The 15,780-nt window shown below is 48.2% G+C and overlaps 1 protein-coding gene and 1 long non-coding RNA gene across 5 annotated transcripts; one reads left to right on the top strand and one right to left on the bottom strand.

The window, feature by feature from the left end:
* Nucleotides 1-518: 518 nt before the first annotated feature.
* LOC310686510 lies at nt 519-7,677 on the bottom strand. Of its 3 annotated transcripts, none has more exons than XR_014515968.1 (4): nt 7,560-7,677; nt 6,698-6,760; nt 3,237-3,391; nt 519-1,514 (listed from the first exon to the last, which is right to left on the bottom strand). It is a non-coding gene; the product is annotated as an uncharacterized lncRNA (long non-coding RNA). The 3 variants fall into 3 exon arrangements; XR_014515969.1 differs by having other exon boundaries at nt 6,698-6,763; nt 7,560-7,675; XR_014515970.1 differs by lacking the exon at nt 7,560-7,677 and adding an exon at nt 7,477-7,559 and having other exon boundaries at nt 6,698-6,763.
* Nucleotides 7,678-8,497: 820 nt separating this feature from the next.
* On the top strand, nt 8,498-13,667 carry HAND2 (heart and neural crest derivatives expressed 2; the record flags this gene model as incomplete). Of its 2 annotated transcripts, XR_014515967.1 has the most annotated exons (3): nt 8,498-9,079; nt 12,836-13,184; nt 13,286-13,667. XR_014515967.1 is itself a non-coding variant. In XM_083460250.1 (2 exons), 2 exons carry the CDS (start codon nt 8,498-8,500, stop codon nt 12,932-12,934), a joined length of 681 nt encoding a protein of 226 aa, XP_083316376.1. In that variant the 3' UTR covers nt 12,935-13,667. The 2 variants fall into 2 exon arrangements, 1 of the variants encoding a protein (XP_083316376.1); XM_083460250.1 differs by having other exon boundaries at nt 12,836-13,667.
* Nucleotides 13,668-15,780: the final 2,113 nt, after the last annotated feature.

The raw sequence follows: 15,780 nt of genomic DNA, 5'->3' as shown, positions 1-15,780 counted from the left end.
GCAATCCTTTGCATGTTTACTCAGAAGTAAGTCCCACTCTGTTCAGAAGAGGTTACTTCCTAGTAAACGTGTTTAGGATCTCCGCATCATGTTGCAAGATCCATTAGGCTGTGTCCAACCTTACTCCTACTCAGAGACGAGCCATTGAAATGAATGGATGTGACTAACTTAGGCACATTGATTCCAATGGGCCAACTCTGAGTAGGACTAACATTGCTTACAACTCACTTTGATTTCAACTAATATTTGCTGTGCGGCAACTACTGTATAGGAAGACGTCCATGAATCACCCCCGCCAAATGATGAAGCTCGGGCAGTTTCTTCCAAGTAAACATTGTCAATGTTGACAGCCTTACTTCCAAGGCTATCACCTTCAGCTAAAATTTGATTACTGAAAGAAAAAGACGACACGGAATAGCAACAAAATCGCATGTAATTTACTCTGCTTAATTCTAGAGACTTTGTGCCATGGGTCTGTAGACTCTTACACGCAAAAAGAAAACAACATGGAACGAAGATCACAGAGAGATGTTTATTTTTATCTTTACCTTTAAATATGCCCAAGACAAATTATAAAATGTGCGGGGGGGGCGACGACATTACAGTAGAGATGAGAAAGAAACCATGCAAATAACAACTGTTTAAATATAGTGTCCATATTTGTTGTATATAGGGGGGGCAGGAAGAGAGAGAGATAAAAGCGAAAGTCACCCTAGCAAGACTTCTCTTAGAGATTCTTCAGCAGGGCAGAAATTTCTGCCCATAGGATTGAAGTACCATAGTGCATTTCAAACAGGACTTGAGATCGGAGTTGGGTCCCTCGCACCTTAAATCTGCGGCGAGCTTGGGCACTCCTTCATACATTCAAATAGTTCTCTAGCTTGTCGAATAATAACATTGGGAAATGGCTTAAGAACCTCGGAGCGCTCCAGTGCCTCGATGGCGCGTCGAACAAGCCAGCCCTGACACTTTATTGATACCACCCACCCACAAACAAGTATTTTCTACTCCCCTAGTCGATTTGTGTAACTGGAACTGCTGGGGTGGGGGCGGGAAGGAAGAGGAGGGGGAGATGCAGCCCGCCAGATGTCAGCTGGCCTTCAAGACTCCCGTATTTCTGCATAAATTAATAATCTGAAGAAAAAGAAGGTTTGGCGGAAAGATGATACAGGCCTCTGCGAATAAACCTGTCAAGCTGTAGCCTGACCCCCCTAAAACACAATCAAGCTTGCTTGCCAGTGTTTCCTCATGACTTCAGTGAAACTTGTTTCTGTGGCGTTTTTAAGCCAACCGTTTCTCCTGGCTTGCCTCTAATCGGTTTAATAGGAGGAGATGGAAACCACAAACCCGCTGGAGTCACAGGACAGCCTTTAAATCCATCCAGCCCCTCCGATCGAGCTGGGAAGCAGACTGTTCCGTTGCCATTCTCGCTGCCCCGACCGCCGAATGACTCGAAGTCCGTCTGCAGTAAAAGGGAATCCAAAGAAGCTGGGCGTGACACGAATGGAGCGCATCTGAGAGAAGAGCGGGATATAAATATGCAGCTATAAGAAAGATGTCAGCATTATGATCTTTCCCTATAAGGATTCTCTGTCTGTCTGTCTGTCTGTCTCTCTCTCTCTCTCTCTCTCTCCATGAACGTGGCGAATTCTGATGAAAGAGGTAAAGGCAATGATTTGCCTCCATTGAAAATCGTGGGGTGCAGCTCCCAGGAAAGGGAACGAGAAAGAATTGCTATTGCAATACAAGGGCGGGGTTGAAAACATGCAAACAAACAAACAACACATCATGTGATGACAGCTGGTGGGGGGGTGAAAGAGGAAGGGCGCACGACCTCAGGTGCCACCTTGCAAATATTTACTACTCCTTGGCCTTACTATGGCTGAGCTAACGCTGAGTTGAAACTTTGGCAGAACGCAAGACCCACCAGCTAATGTAAGGAGGAGCAACTGGTTTCAAAGTCGATTAATACACCCAGGACTGGATTTCATTTCACTGCGATTTACTTCCAGGTGAACCAACCTGTTCGGGGTTAGGCTGTAAAGAGCACAGGGCAGCCGGATCCTAAACACAGGTTTTGATTGGGATACGAAAAGTCACTACGGTTTAGAATCTCAATTTGGGTAGGAACGAACGAGAGGGAGGCGGGAGAGAAAGTGGCGATTGTCTTCTAAAGAAAACTGTTTAACATCCGCGCGTTATTCAGGTTATAAATGCAGGCGGTCGTTTCCGCTGGGAAGATTGGGAGAAAGAAAGAAAGAAAGAAAGAAAGAAAGAAAGAAAGAAAGAAAGAAAGAAAGAAAGAAAGAAAGAAAGAAAGAAAGAAAGAAAGAAAGAAAGAAAGAAAGAAAGAGCAGGACAGCATCACGTGCCGAAGTGTGTAGATTAGAACGAGGGCCACACGATGCCTGGGGTTTGGAGAGGTTGCAATTCTTATTGGGGACCGTCCTGTCGCCTGGTGTATCTGCTGTTTTCACTGGGAGCCCAAAGAAGCTGTTTAGTAGTACAAGTCAGTGACTGCAGTCCTACGGACGCTTATATTTTGGAGCAAGTCCCATTCATCCTGTTGTTATTTGATTGTATTTGGGAGCTGCTTTAGAGGCGGAGGAGCCAATACGGGGGAACAAAAACTGGCACAGAAGTAAATCTCAGAATTTGCTTCCGAGTCAGTATGAATCAGATCCCCGTGTTTTGTTTTACATTATGTTCCTGTTTTCCTCCATTCGCTTGGCTACGTGACTTTAGAACTCATTTTTAAGTGGCAATTTAAAAGCCGTGTGCCGGCTCCTTCATTGTTAATAAGTTGGGAGGGGGACGAATAAAAACTAACTCTTAAAACACAAAAAAGCGTTTTGTTTTCGATTCCCTTCAGTTAGTCTTTGAGGCTCCTTTGGTATGAGTTTTGCAAGCGAAAACAAATGCCTGCAAAAGAGTACACCTCTCCCCCCCCCCCCTCCTCTGATACAGACGAGCATAATATAAGCACATATTTCCCCCTACTTGGGTTCATTTTTAAAAGCAAAAGGGGAAGTTAGAAGGCAGGGGAAATAATTTGGCTCCCAAGAAATAAATGTGTGGCTTGAAAGCACGTGGACCGAAATGGTCCCAACGCAGCCATCTAGCCGGTCCCGCCTATGTCACCTGTCCAGCGCCTTGCGCACGGGGGACTCTTGTCCACGTCCACAAGGCGGAGCCCCCCCCGGCACTCGTAGTTCAGGACCCTCTCCGGGACATACCTTGACCTGCGATTCAGTGACACACACTTTGCTGAACTGCGCCCTCCCTCGGACTTGCAGAATATCCGCTCCACGGTGCTCCAGTTCCGCCCAGGCTGCATTTACTTTTCGACACCAGTTTGGGAAGGCTCAGGCCAGAAGGACAACGAAGCTCCCTTGAAAGGCAACAAAGAAGCAGTTTTGAATGTATTGCTGGGACTAGAATCCGGCAAAGCGAGCAACCTCATTTCTTTCTTCTTCTTCTTTTCCTTCTCTCCTCTTTATCCTCCAGATCAGCATACGCGCATTTCCTCCTAGCCATCCTCCTAGTTTATAATTTTCTCTTCCCTTTATTCCTTTGCTCGTCCACCTTTCCTTTTCTCCCCCTCCTGCTTCGCAATCCATAACTCTGAACATCCTCCATCTGTGTCTCCGTTTATTTATTTATCCTGCATCCCAGGAAGCAGAAATATTGGAACTGAAACCGGTTGGGATCCATCCTCCTAAACACGTCTAATCCGCAATAAAGCGTTTAGAATCCTGGTCTAATTGGACTGAATCCCACAACCTCTCTCCTGCAAACCATCATGTACTTAAGCAACCTATAAGTGTGCAGATTTTCAGTCTGAGCTAATAATATACACTACTATCACCGAACGTGAGCTCCTGTCTGTTTTACACTTTTTAAGCAGCACCAATATTTGGAAATAATCATAAACCTCTCGAAGAAAAAGAAATCAATGCTGCATTGTAGTGGAGTTCAGTGCGCATTTCTACGAAGTCACGCCTTTAGGATTTGAGTGGAAAAGAAAGCGCATACAATTTTTATTAGTATTATTCGTAGGGTATCTGTGTGAAGCACGGAGAGTGTGCGTGCCGGTGTGTGGAGAAGATTTCAAAGGAGACTATGGGAAAGGAAAATAAGTGATCCTGCGCAGGCTGCGTCGGCTTGGCGGTTGGGGTAAATAAATAAAGCCACAACTTCTGAGAACCGCAGGACGCTGCATCCTATTGGCGCGCTTTGCAAATCAAGAAGTGGCGCTTTAAAGGCCGCGGTTTGGGCGTCTAGATAAGGGAAGCCGCTCCGTCCCACCCCAAATGGCATTCCTTAAACGGTTTGCGGGCTGCTCTTCTGATCAGTATCTCAGGTGGCTCTGGTCGCATTTCGCTCTGCCGCTTGCTTGCCAAAGCTTTTTATCCCTGGAGATATTAGGGAACCAGCTGCAGCGGTTCACCACAGCCGCTCTTAAGTTTTTCAGACTTGCGTTGGGGGCACGCCTGAAAGATGGCACGCCATTTATTTGCACTCGAAATTGTCTGCAAACAGATAGGTCCATTCAGCCTCTGCAAAGCCCACATTTCTGCACTGATTAATTAACGCGCGCGTATGCATCCAACCACAACGCATCCAACTATTATTCAAATCCCCTCATAGCTTTTTCTGGAGCAATGAACTCTTGCTAAACTTTGGTGAACAGCCGGATCCGCAAACTCAAAACTGGATTGTGGTCCAAACAACTCAGATCCTAATCTAAAAGGATTTTGTTCTAGGAGGAAATGAGTCCCGCTGCCTATGTTCAAGGGATCTTATTTCCCAGTACGTGTGCACAGGATTGCTGCGTCAGAACACATAAGGAAGCATATTCCTTGCAAACAAATCAATTGAGGCCAAATGCGGGATCACATTGCTTGGAGATCTGGGTGTTAATCGTCAATGCCTTGCATGTCTGCTCGGGAGCGAGTCACACTGAATTCCAAGGGCCTTGCTCCCAGAATAACTGTGGGCATAGGATTGCCACCAACATATGCCTGGACCTGAAAATCTGAATCGGGCCAAACGCTTGGATGCAACCGTGGTCCGGGTGAGGACTCGGATTTTCGCATCCTCGCTGCTCTCCTGACAGCCATACTTCACTGTAAGTGGGCGCGACCCAAGTCCCACCGAAAGCCATGGCCCAATTCTCCTGTGACTGAATGGTTAGGATTGCACTCGGTGTTCTTCCCTGCGTTGTACATCACGGTTTCGAAAGAATAATAGCCAACCACGAGAGCGCCCTGGATTGAGATAGGAACACGCCGCAATATACTGAAAACAGATCTGCACGTCCCATTATAACATTCATGTGGCTTATATTTCTGTTTGTTTCCATTATACTACCGCCATTTACTCTGCATATTTAATTCAGCTCTCCACTCCCGCACTGAGCTACACCCACGCCACCGGGATATACCGTGCACTTAGGTTTATTTTAGACGCACAGGATTCTGTTCGGAGCAAACGAGAGGAACGGTTTTAAAATTATGTAGGATCTCCCTGGTGTTAGGATCATCGCCGGCGGCAGACCGTTCCTGATACTCTCATGTTAAAAGTTCACAATCCTAGTCATAATCCAATTGTAAACCAGATTGCACTCCTATTTGAATAGAACAGGATCAGAGTATAAGACTTTGTTGCTTTTCCTTTTTTTAACCTAAGCAAACAGCAAAGCTGCAAAACAGCAACCACGCCCTTTCATTCAATTTCCATTCATATTAAAGCCGAGGGCACGCTCCGGTCTAAGGTGTGCTATGCACTGCAATACACCAGCTGAATTAAGTTCAGTACCGCTGTCGCTGTGAGGATGCGTGTCAGGGAGAACCTATAAGCCTTTCGCCCCGGTGCTAGCATGCTTACTCGAGAGTAAGCTCCGCAGGGTTGTAATGAGGGTAATTCAAGTAAGGGCGCACGGGACCGCAGATTTAATATTTTCCCTTCACTTTTGCCGTTCAGATTAGACCGTAGCCAATAAACTGGAAGACAAGAGAAGCGACCTTGGAATGGACCCGCATCTCCATGTTTAATCTGCCCTTCCTTCTCTCAAAATATCAGGAACCCAAGAACATTTCCCCCCTCTGTGGGCCTTGCAAAAGCCTGCGATGTGCAAACAGTTAAGCCGATGTGCTCGGATTTGAGCCCATGGAAGCGACCACAAATAAAGAAATCGTATTTCCTTCCAAGGATTCTCCTGGATCGGTGATTTGTTGAACTCCGATTTTGGAACCGCGTCCTAATCTGCTCCAAATCCTACCAGTTCTCTTGCCAAGACTGGAAAGATTCTTTTGCCCAGCCATTGAGTCTTCTTGGAGGAAGGAGACAGGGAATGTACTCAGATTCCTTTCTCCGAGCTACCAGTTTCTCTGTGAAATGCAGTTGGGGATCCTTTTTCCTGTTACAATGTGTTCGACATCTCCCAAGCACAAAAATCTATCCCTCTATCTGTTGGCGTTGTGCCGGGCCTGCCTATTAAACATCTCTTTAACAACTCCCTGCTCATAAGTGAAACCCCTTTAAGTTTGCCTAGGCATTTCGATATAGATAGATATATAATATATTCAGTATTATGATTATTGGTGAAACAAGAGGAAGACAGGCAGATCTTTAAATTTTGGTGAAAGGAGAAAATAAGGTCACGACGTGCTGTTAAAAAGATTTGGTTACTTACCCAGTTGGGCTGGCTAAGTGAAGGGGAAGCTGAGTTCAGGCAGGGATTGTGTGAACGCCCAAACTGCTGAAATAAATTGATTCAGGTTCACATTGCTTTCTTTTGAAAAGTAATTTATCCCTTAAAATCTCTCTTGCACCCGACCCCCGTGCTTGGCCTTTTGGGCAACGGACTGTTTTGTACAGACAGGAAACAAATCCCCCCGCTTTACAACTGATTCGATCTAGTTTTTGCTTGTTTAATTTTTGCCACGTGTATAGTGCTATTGACAACTCCGGATAAATCCTAAGCAAACCAAAAGTCTGCTGTAAAGTGAATTGCAAGAGGAAACTCATTAACAAGGTCCACTGCAATTGCATTTTGCACTGTCATAGAATTTCTCCTTGTTACACCGATTCCGATTACATTGTAGGTAGAAATGGATCTCATTTATTTTTTTGAGGGGGGGTACCTCCAAGTGATAGCATATTGTGGCATTCATTAGGGGGGAAATATTCTGATTGTCCCACACTACCCTAAAAAAAATAAATCCTGAAAAAAAGTCCCAACAAACATTTGTAACTTCGTAATCCATCACATCACGGCTACTGCTGTCACTACTCTGTGAGTAACACAGTCCCTATTGCAAGATCATAAACAAGCATACAGTGATAGAAAATATACTCACATACGGGTGCATTATAATTATAATAACATAATTATATTCCATGCAGAGTATATTCCAAACCTTGGAACCATAGAACACCTTAATTGAGATAATCAGCTATTTTAGTCCTTACATCTATCAGCCTGTCTATCTATTCCTCCATCTGGCTCTCCATATCATCAACCCAAATAAATGCATGCGCGCCCGCATACTTACAGCGAAACGTTGTTAAACCCTCGCGTTAACCTCTGTTGATGCTTGGAGGGGGGGACCCTTTGCCTCGTTTGTTTTAATTATATTATGGATAGGAACCGCAGCCAATCCTAAAAGAGAAGCCGAACAATTAGCAGCGCGAAGATCAAAAAAAGTTTTATGGCCCGCAGAGGGAGGCCCCGCCTCCTGGCTGCCCGGATTGGCCCGGAGAGCCTCTGACGACATATATTAACCCGAGCTGCCCTAAACATGTAGCTGTACATGGAGATCGGCTGGGAAATTCGACCAGTGCCCTGCGCAGCGCCGACACCGGGAAGCCTTTTTTGAGCCTTGATTTTTTTTTTCCCCTCCATCGTCGCCAGCGCCACCATCTTCTTCATTCTCGTCCTCTTCCTCAGCTTCTCCATCGGGGCGAGGAAGAGCTGCGGATTTCCCTGGTGGGGAAGCTGCGAAGCAGCCAGCAAAGTGGATGGGAGCCGGTCAGATTTAACCGCAGGAGTCGCTTCCCGTCCAGGGAGGAGAAGGAACTGGACCCACTGGGCAAGCTGGGGGGGACATTCCAGCCAAGGGGAGGCTGTCGGAGGAAAATGCAGGTGTAAGTAAACATCCCCCCCCAAGTTGTATTCATATATATATTTAAAATCCCTCTAAGAAGACGCCACAGGAAAAAAGACAGCGAGGGAAACTCACCTCTTGGAGACGGGAGGGGTCCCTCTTTTCAGGGGGGACCCTGCTCCCCTTTCTTGTCTTCCTTCGCCCCTTCAGCCCCAACCTCCCGGGCCGCATGAGTGCCGCGGGAGGCCCTGATCCTGCTGCCTCCAGGGGGCTCGGGGGGCTTTGCAGCTCTCCTCCGATGGCCACCAGCCTCTGTTAAGACGCTCTTCTCGGCAGCGCAGATCCAGGGACCGGATCGGGGGCGCGGGGCTCCCGGGGCCCCGGCGATGAGTCTGGTCGGGGGCTTCCCGCACCACCCCGTGGTCCACCATGAGGGCTACCCCTTCGCCGCCGCCGCTGCAGCCGCCGCCGCAGCCGCCGCCGCCAGCCGCTGCGGCCACGAGGAGAACCCCTACTTCCACGGCTGGCTGATCAGCAGCCACCCTTCGGAGATGTCTCCTCCCGACTACGGCATGGCGCTCTCCTACAGCCCCGAGTACGCCAACGGCGCGCCGGGCCTGGAGCCCCCCGCGCACTACGTGGGCGGCGTGGCCCCCCCGGGCAGCGGCGGCGGGCCGCCGGGTTTAGGGGGCGGCCCGCGGCCGGTCAAGCGGCGCGGCACGGCCAACCGCAAGGAGAGGCGCAGGACTCAGAGCATCAACAGCGCCTTCGCCGAGCTGCGCGAGTGCATCCCCAACGTGCCCGCCGACACCAAGCTGTCCAAGATCAAGACGCTGCGCCTGGCCACCAGCTACATCGCCTACCTCATGGACCTCCTGGCGAAGGACGACGCCAACGGCGAGGCCGAGGCCTTCAAGGCCGAGATCAAGAAGACCGACGTCAAGGAGGACAAGAGGAAGAAGGAGCTGGTCAGTACGGCCCCGAGGGAGGGAGGGAGGGAGGGAGTGGGGAGGGAGCGCTGGAGCACAACCACACACACTCCCAAGCCCAGTCCGAAGGAGGACGCTCTTCTCCTGAGTGGGGAGCCGGGCCTTCTTTCCCCCAGAAGTAGCTGCTCTCCAAGTCTGCTTCCTTAGCAGTCAAGAAGAGGGAGGCGGCCTCCTCCTCCTATTCCAGCGACTGTCGGAATGCAGTTTTCCTCGGCCCCATAGCCAATGGTCAAGGGTGTTGGGAATGAGAGGTGTAGCCCATCAAGCCGTGGAGGACCACAGGTTTCCCGCCCCAGTGCTTTAGGGAAAGTGTGGACTTCGTGGAGCCCCTGAAAAGCATAGCCCAGTGAAGTGCAAACACGTCTAGGATCGGGTTGTAAGGCTACGTCCCGAGAGAATGGAATGGAAAGGGAGATCTAAGCTTCTCGAAGGGGAGCAACTCTCCATTGAAACCAGTAGGATGTACCTAAGAACGCAGTTAGTTGCATTGGGGAAAATCCCGTTAACTTGTGGAAGGGTTGCCTCCACCTTATTGTGGGAGAAAGGAGCGTCCCGTGTCCTTGCTTTCCATGGGATTTAATTTCCAAGGAAATATTCTGAGGGCAGCCTCTGCTAAAACGTTGGCTTGGGCTCCAAGTCCATTCGTACCCACGGAAGATCGCAGCCTGCGAAGGTTGCTCTCTGGGCTGTGGGAAACCAACGTGTTGAACACGTGAAATACTTCCCTATCCTCTTCCAGATAGGATCACAGTAGGTAGGACCCGGCTCGTTTACAGGTTCCCTCTCGCACACACGTTCTTTATTTGATAGGAAGGCTGTGAATCCGTAAATACGTGGAAGATTCCAGGAAGGGAACGCGCAAGCGGGAGCCACTCCATCACTTTCCTTCCCCGACTTGAGAGGCCTTAGGGCAGGCATGGGGGCTACATCTCCCGGCCGCCTCAGCCAGCAGGGCCAAGGCTTTGTAGTTCAGCAGCATCGCGGGGCGAGGGGAGACACAAACTGGTTTAGAGAGATTGTTCTTCGCTATCCCATAGTAATCCTTCTTGGCCCTTCAAAACATACGGAATGGGGTGTTTCCCATTGGCTTCGCTGGAGCAGTGTTCTGAAGCTCTAAATTTAAGGACCTCAGCCTTTATTGGGGGGGGGGATGCCCGTAAACCCCATTCGTTTCACCTGAACCAGCCTCTTGAGTGATTTTAATTTCTGCAGCATTGGCAAAAGCTCCGCAAACCGGTTAAACTGGTAGGCTTTGGACTGAAGCTGTTTCAGAGGCCATCCCTAAACCCTTGACCCTAAACGCAGACTCCCTTCGAAAGTAAAGCCGCCGTGAAAACCGAAGGGACCATTTTCAAACGTATCCGTTTGGAAACAAAGTCCAAAATCCACCTTAGGGCAATGCCTTTCTTAAGGTAACCAAAATGTCACAAGAGACTCCCTTGATGCCAGGGACAAGTTTCTAGTCAGTTTCAATGCCAGCCTTTCGCTTTCGCCCTCAGTTGCGGATCCGAGTGGAAATGTCCCGGCTCCGCTTTCTGAGCTAAACTCTAATCGGCTTGCTCTCCTGATTAGAGTCGCTGATTTCAAGGGACTCTCCCTTAAAGCAAACGGGATTGTCTTTAAATTAGTGAGTTGTGGATTGGAACTGATGAGTTGTGGATTGAGGCCCCAGCCAGCAAATCTCTTGAGAGAGCCTGCGGTTTAAAGAAACGTCGACAAAGACAGATCCCTTTAGGGAAAGAGTAGGACGGACACACACACACACACACACACACACACACACACACACACACACACACATACATACATATCAGTGGGGTTTCAGATGTTCTGTTCCAGGCTTCAGTCCAGCGGAGGGTTGTGTGTGTTTGGAACCCACTTCCTCATAAGGCTGCAATCTACAGGACACATAGTAATACTGAACCCTTTAACTGGAGTTCCTGAGCTACGCGTTGATCACACAGTAAGTCAGGAAGGTTCTATTTACTTTGAACTTATCAGACAAATGTATTGCGGGGCGAGCTCCGCCTTCCACCAATAATTCAAAATACCATGCCTTCTTCCTTTCCTCCAAGAATTTAACCTATAGAATACGCCTAGTTAATCGCGAGCGGGAAGAGGAAACCGGTTACAATCACAAGTTTTCTGTTTTTCTTTAAATATAATAGGGAAGGATTTTTTTTAAAAAAAAAAAAACAGCAGTTGCTAAGGGACCAAGAGCTGGAAATTGAATCTCAACCCGGATTAGAATGGTTAAGGTTACAAACAATCCTGAACAAAAACACTTGGGATGCATTTTTAAATAAAATAAAATAAAAATCCAAAGTAGACTCCATACATTTGCTGTGTTATCCTAAAGCTCTAGGAAACATCTTCCACTGAAATAGGTGGGATATCCAAATAATTGCATTTAGCACTCTGAACTGGCATTTTTAATAAAAGGTTTGAGTGCACAATATTCGAAAGAGACGATCCCCCAAGGGGTGGTGGTGGGAAGATATTTCCAAGTATTTTGGGACTCGGATATTGCCCATATTACAATACTCAGCAGACCAGTACTCTCAGATCCTAAGCATGTCTGTTTCACAAGAAAACCCGCGGTCGGTGCTTCCAGGTCTGCTCAGGGTCTAAGTTAACATGGGGGGGGAGGCGAAGCTATACAGCACATCTTACACATTAATTCCTTAACTTGGGATACCGGGATGAGGGCATTCATTGCCTTGGAAGGGACTTTATTGGAAATACAGGAAGGCTACAAGCAGGCTCTGGTGACTGTCGTCTCCAAGAGGAATCCCTGGGTCTTATCCCTCCTTGTGACTTGGCCATTTATAACCAGTAAACATGCAACACGTGTGTGTATAGGGGAATTTTAAATCTATTCGTTTTCCATTCAGTTGGAGAGAGAGAGTTATTGTGTAGACAGTATTGAGAAGTGGGGGGAAGAATGATGAATGAGTAGATGCAAAGTCGTTTGGGGGGGCTGATTTATTTTGTAGGTTCAGTGTTTACTTAGACACATATCCCACAACCTCACAGGCCTTTTGTCCAGCAACCTGAGATTCTGGGTAGCTTATACACTATTGAGCTGTTCAGTGAGCCGAAGGACTATTTTATTTTATTTTTGCTTTGCTTTAAAGTGTGTGTCCAACGCCTGCACATATGACAGTCTTTTATAGCTAAAATAAAGTTCATCCTATATTTGGAGAAGCACTGTTCGCTCGCGTTTGGAGAGCGAGCCGATTCAAAAAATCGGTAAGCAGGAAAATTAAGCAGGCCACAACAAATACTATATTATAGATGAGGCTACAATTCTGTGCAAGCTTCGCTTGGGTGTAAACTCCCAGGCCTTCAACTGAGTAGACGCGTGTTGGGTCGCCGTGGGAGCCGCTTTCCTTCCCAAGGGTTGTGCTTTTGCGCTGCATCCGGCTCCTCAGGCGATCCTGTACACACAGCGGCTGCTCAGAAGGCTCAGGGAAGCGTACTCCATTGCACCAACTCCGCAGCCCTAGCTGGGTTGTGTTAAGTGTGTGGATCTGATCCCTCCACGTTTTGCGAGAAAGCCCGTTTCAGAAGAAGAGCTTGCTCCGCTTGCTCCGAGGCCTCTCAGCAAACGGACCGAGGCTCCTTCTACGCCTCCCTCCTGCCAAAGAGGTGCGGGCGGGAGGAGGCTAACCCAGATAAAACGCAGGGAGATAATCTCTTTGTTTCTCTTCTCCGTCTCCTCTCCCGGAACAGAACGAGATCCTGAAAAGTACAGTGAGCAGCAACGACAAGAAGACGAAAGGCAGGACGGGCTGGCCGCAGCACGTGTGGGCTCTGGAGCTCAAGCAATGAGGCGCTCGCAGGACTGCGGGGAAGGAGCGCCCGAAGAAGCCTCGTCTTGCAGGGGGACTCTCTGCGCCTTCGAGAGAGCCGCTGCCGAGCTGAGGACTCCTTGTTGCTGTTGTTTTGGAATCGTCTGGTTTATTTATGTGCAATTTCCCTCCCCTAGTCTCGCCTTTAAAAAAAACCCAAAAAGAAACCCGCGGATCTTGGAAGAAAGGCATTCCATATTTGAATATATGAAGAAGAAAACTCCGGCGTGGTAAGGGGGATAATGGCGTCTCCATAGTTTCTTGTTTTGTCCCCCCCCCCCTTCCTCCTCTCTCCCCTTCATTGAATGTTATTTTTGCTTTATTTGTATAGAACACACGGGACAAAAAGAAAGAAAGAAATCTCGCAGGCATTAGGGTGTCATGTGAAGTGTATGTGTTTAATACTTGCCCCGTTGGGTCAACGTGTTGATGGCGATCTCAAAGCAGGAGCCCACAATTTCTGCGTCTTGGGCCGAGTCCGGGGCTTCCCAGGTTTGTCCTTTTCCCCATTGTGGTCGCTCAAAGAGCTGGGAGAGATTTTGCGACAGCTCTTTTGTCCAAGTGCACTTCGGTCCTTAAGGAAGCGAACCGAACGTTAAAAATTAAAATAAAAGTAAAAACGAATCGTCCGTGGAGTTGAATTTAATAACGCAAAGGTGTAAACGCTGTACGTATTCAATAAACCACTGTGTGTGTGTTTTCTAAAACGAAAATGTTCGATGCCTTGAAATGTTTTTTTAACCCCTTTCCTTCCTTAGTTTTGCTATTGTCATCCTGGCCATTTACTTCCAAACGTTAGCTAGACAATAGCTAACGTTTGGAAGTAAATGGCCAGGATGACATATCAAGTTGAGATCCTGTGGGCTGGTGTTGCCTGCGAAAGCCTCGTTGGAAGCGGTGACATTTACTTCCGAGTAAACGCGCGGCATAGGACTGGGGTAGTAAGCTTATGCCTTTTGTTTTGACCCCGGTGAAAGGGTAAAAGAGAAATATCAAAGGCGGGAGATATATATTTTTTTCGAGACTTTGGCTGCGATCCTGACCACGTTTCCGCGGAAGTAAATTCCACCCGTGCTCAGGGGGCAGGGAAGCATTTACACTGGGCCAAATACTATTTCTCAGGTTGATATTTTTATAGTACTTTATATGGGCCGTAGTAGAGCACTAGATCAAGTCAGAAACAAATTTTGCTTTGTTTTCTCTGAGGAGTGAGAGAGGTTGTTTAGTTTTACTGAAGCTGTAATAATTTAGTGATTTCTAAAGGTGTTTGCTTGCGAATGGGGGAGGATACTGCGGACGGGAGCTAATCTGGATATTTATTTCGTGCTTATCGGAGCGAGCTGTTTTTCTCGGCGTATTGCTTTCAGAGGTGACAACCGGCAGGGCGTTGTAGGGAGAGGTTTGTGCTGTGGAAGCGCCCTCGTGCTTTGGCTGGGGCCAGGCCAAAGATGGTCTAGGAAACCTCGGTATACCGTATAAGTGATTATGTAACTTGGAGCTTTATGTCAAGTATGAAACAGGGAGCAAGGCTAGGGATTTCGGAAAGGGGAGAAATGCAAGATTTACAGTGAGATACGGTGACCTGGATATTAACTTTGTGGTTCCCTAAAACTCTCCTGGGTTGCACTTTTCCTTCCAATTGACTGCAGCGAGTCCATTTATTTAAAGTGTGTGTGTGTGTGTGTGTGTGTAAGTGTAATCCTACTCTGGCAAGGGCTTCCGAATTGGGCTCTGTAATGTTCTTAAGGGGAGCGAGGAAGAGAATAAAATGGGCTTGTGCTACCGAAACTTCTCTTGGGGTGGAAACGCCACCAGGCCGGGCAAACAGCCTTGAACCTCCTTGAAACTGGCCAGGGCTAGAAACCGCCTCCATAAGGCGACGCTGGCTTCTAACAACCCGAAGAAACGCTGGTGTCGCGAAATAGGAAAAGCCCCGCCATTCTCGTCCCTTTTTAAAGGACCACGCTCCCTCTTCGCAACAGCATTGCCCAAAATCTCCCAATACTGCTGCTCAGTCCTGAGTTTTCTTTTCAGCCTTTTCTTGACCGGCCTGAAAACATAAGCGGCGCTAACGGAGTTTAGGTTGAGGACTTAGGAACCGAATGGCGTCCGTCGTTTTGCGTGGGGTTTAAGCTTGTCCCCTGAGGAAGCTTGCTTGGGTCTTAATCGGGCTTTCAAGGTTAAGCGAGAGGATTTTTCATTCTTTCTCTCGAGCTCACTTTTATAGATCTGTAGCCCCCGGGCTCCCGGCGTGAATGGAACAAGACATCCGCGCAGGCTGGCTGACTCTGCCCCAGATGTCTCTGATGTGCGTGGCTGTTGTTTTTGAAACCCCCTTTTTTCTTTTCTTTTAAATGGCTCGCCCTGGCCGTGCTCTGACGATGAGAGAAGGTAGATTTCCAGCTGCCCATAAAAAGATAAGCAGGGGCCTTTTACACCGCTGGCCAGGCCGCCTTGACAACAGGAAGGTTGCGAGGTTACAACAACGAGGCCAACGTGGTGTGCCCTCTTCCAGTCCCGGGGTCAGGTAGCTGAGGCTGGGAAGAGCTGTGTTTACAGACACTTGCCTGGGAAGGAACATTCCCTCTCTCCCCCCCCCAACCCCACCTCACACTTTTCTTTTCAAAAAAGTTAACTCCAGCTGTTGTTGTAGCTGGATCCAATCTCTCCTTTCCAACCCAGTACGATTTTTCGTAGATCTTGCTCAACGCTATCCAAAGTTCTGGATAGAAAAGAGAAACAACTGGTTCCAGGATCGCGCAAACTTCCCACTCCCACATGCCGCCCGTCCTCGCGTGTTTGTAGATTTCTGGCCCAGAATATCGA

Source organism: Podarcis liolepis (assembly GCF_965112155.1).
Source record: "Podarcis liolepis genome assembly, chromosome: 9".
In the NCBI taxonomy this organism is placed as follows: Eukaryota; Metazoa; Chordata; class Lepidosauria; order Squamata; family Lacertidae; genus Podarcis; species Podarcis liolepis.
This window is presented reverse-complemented; position numbering and strand designations above follow the sequence as displayed.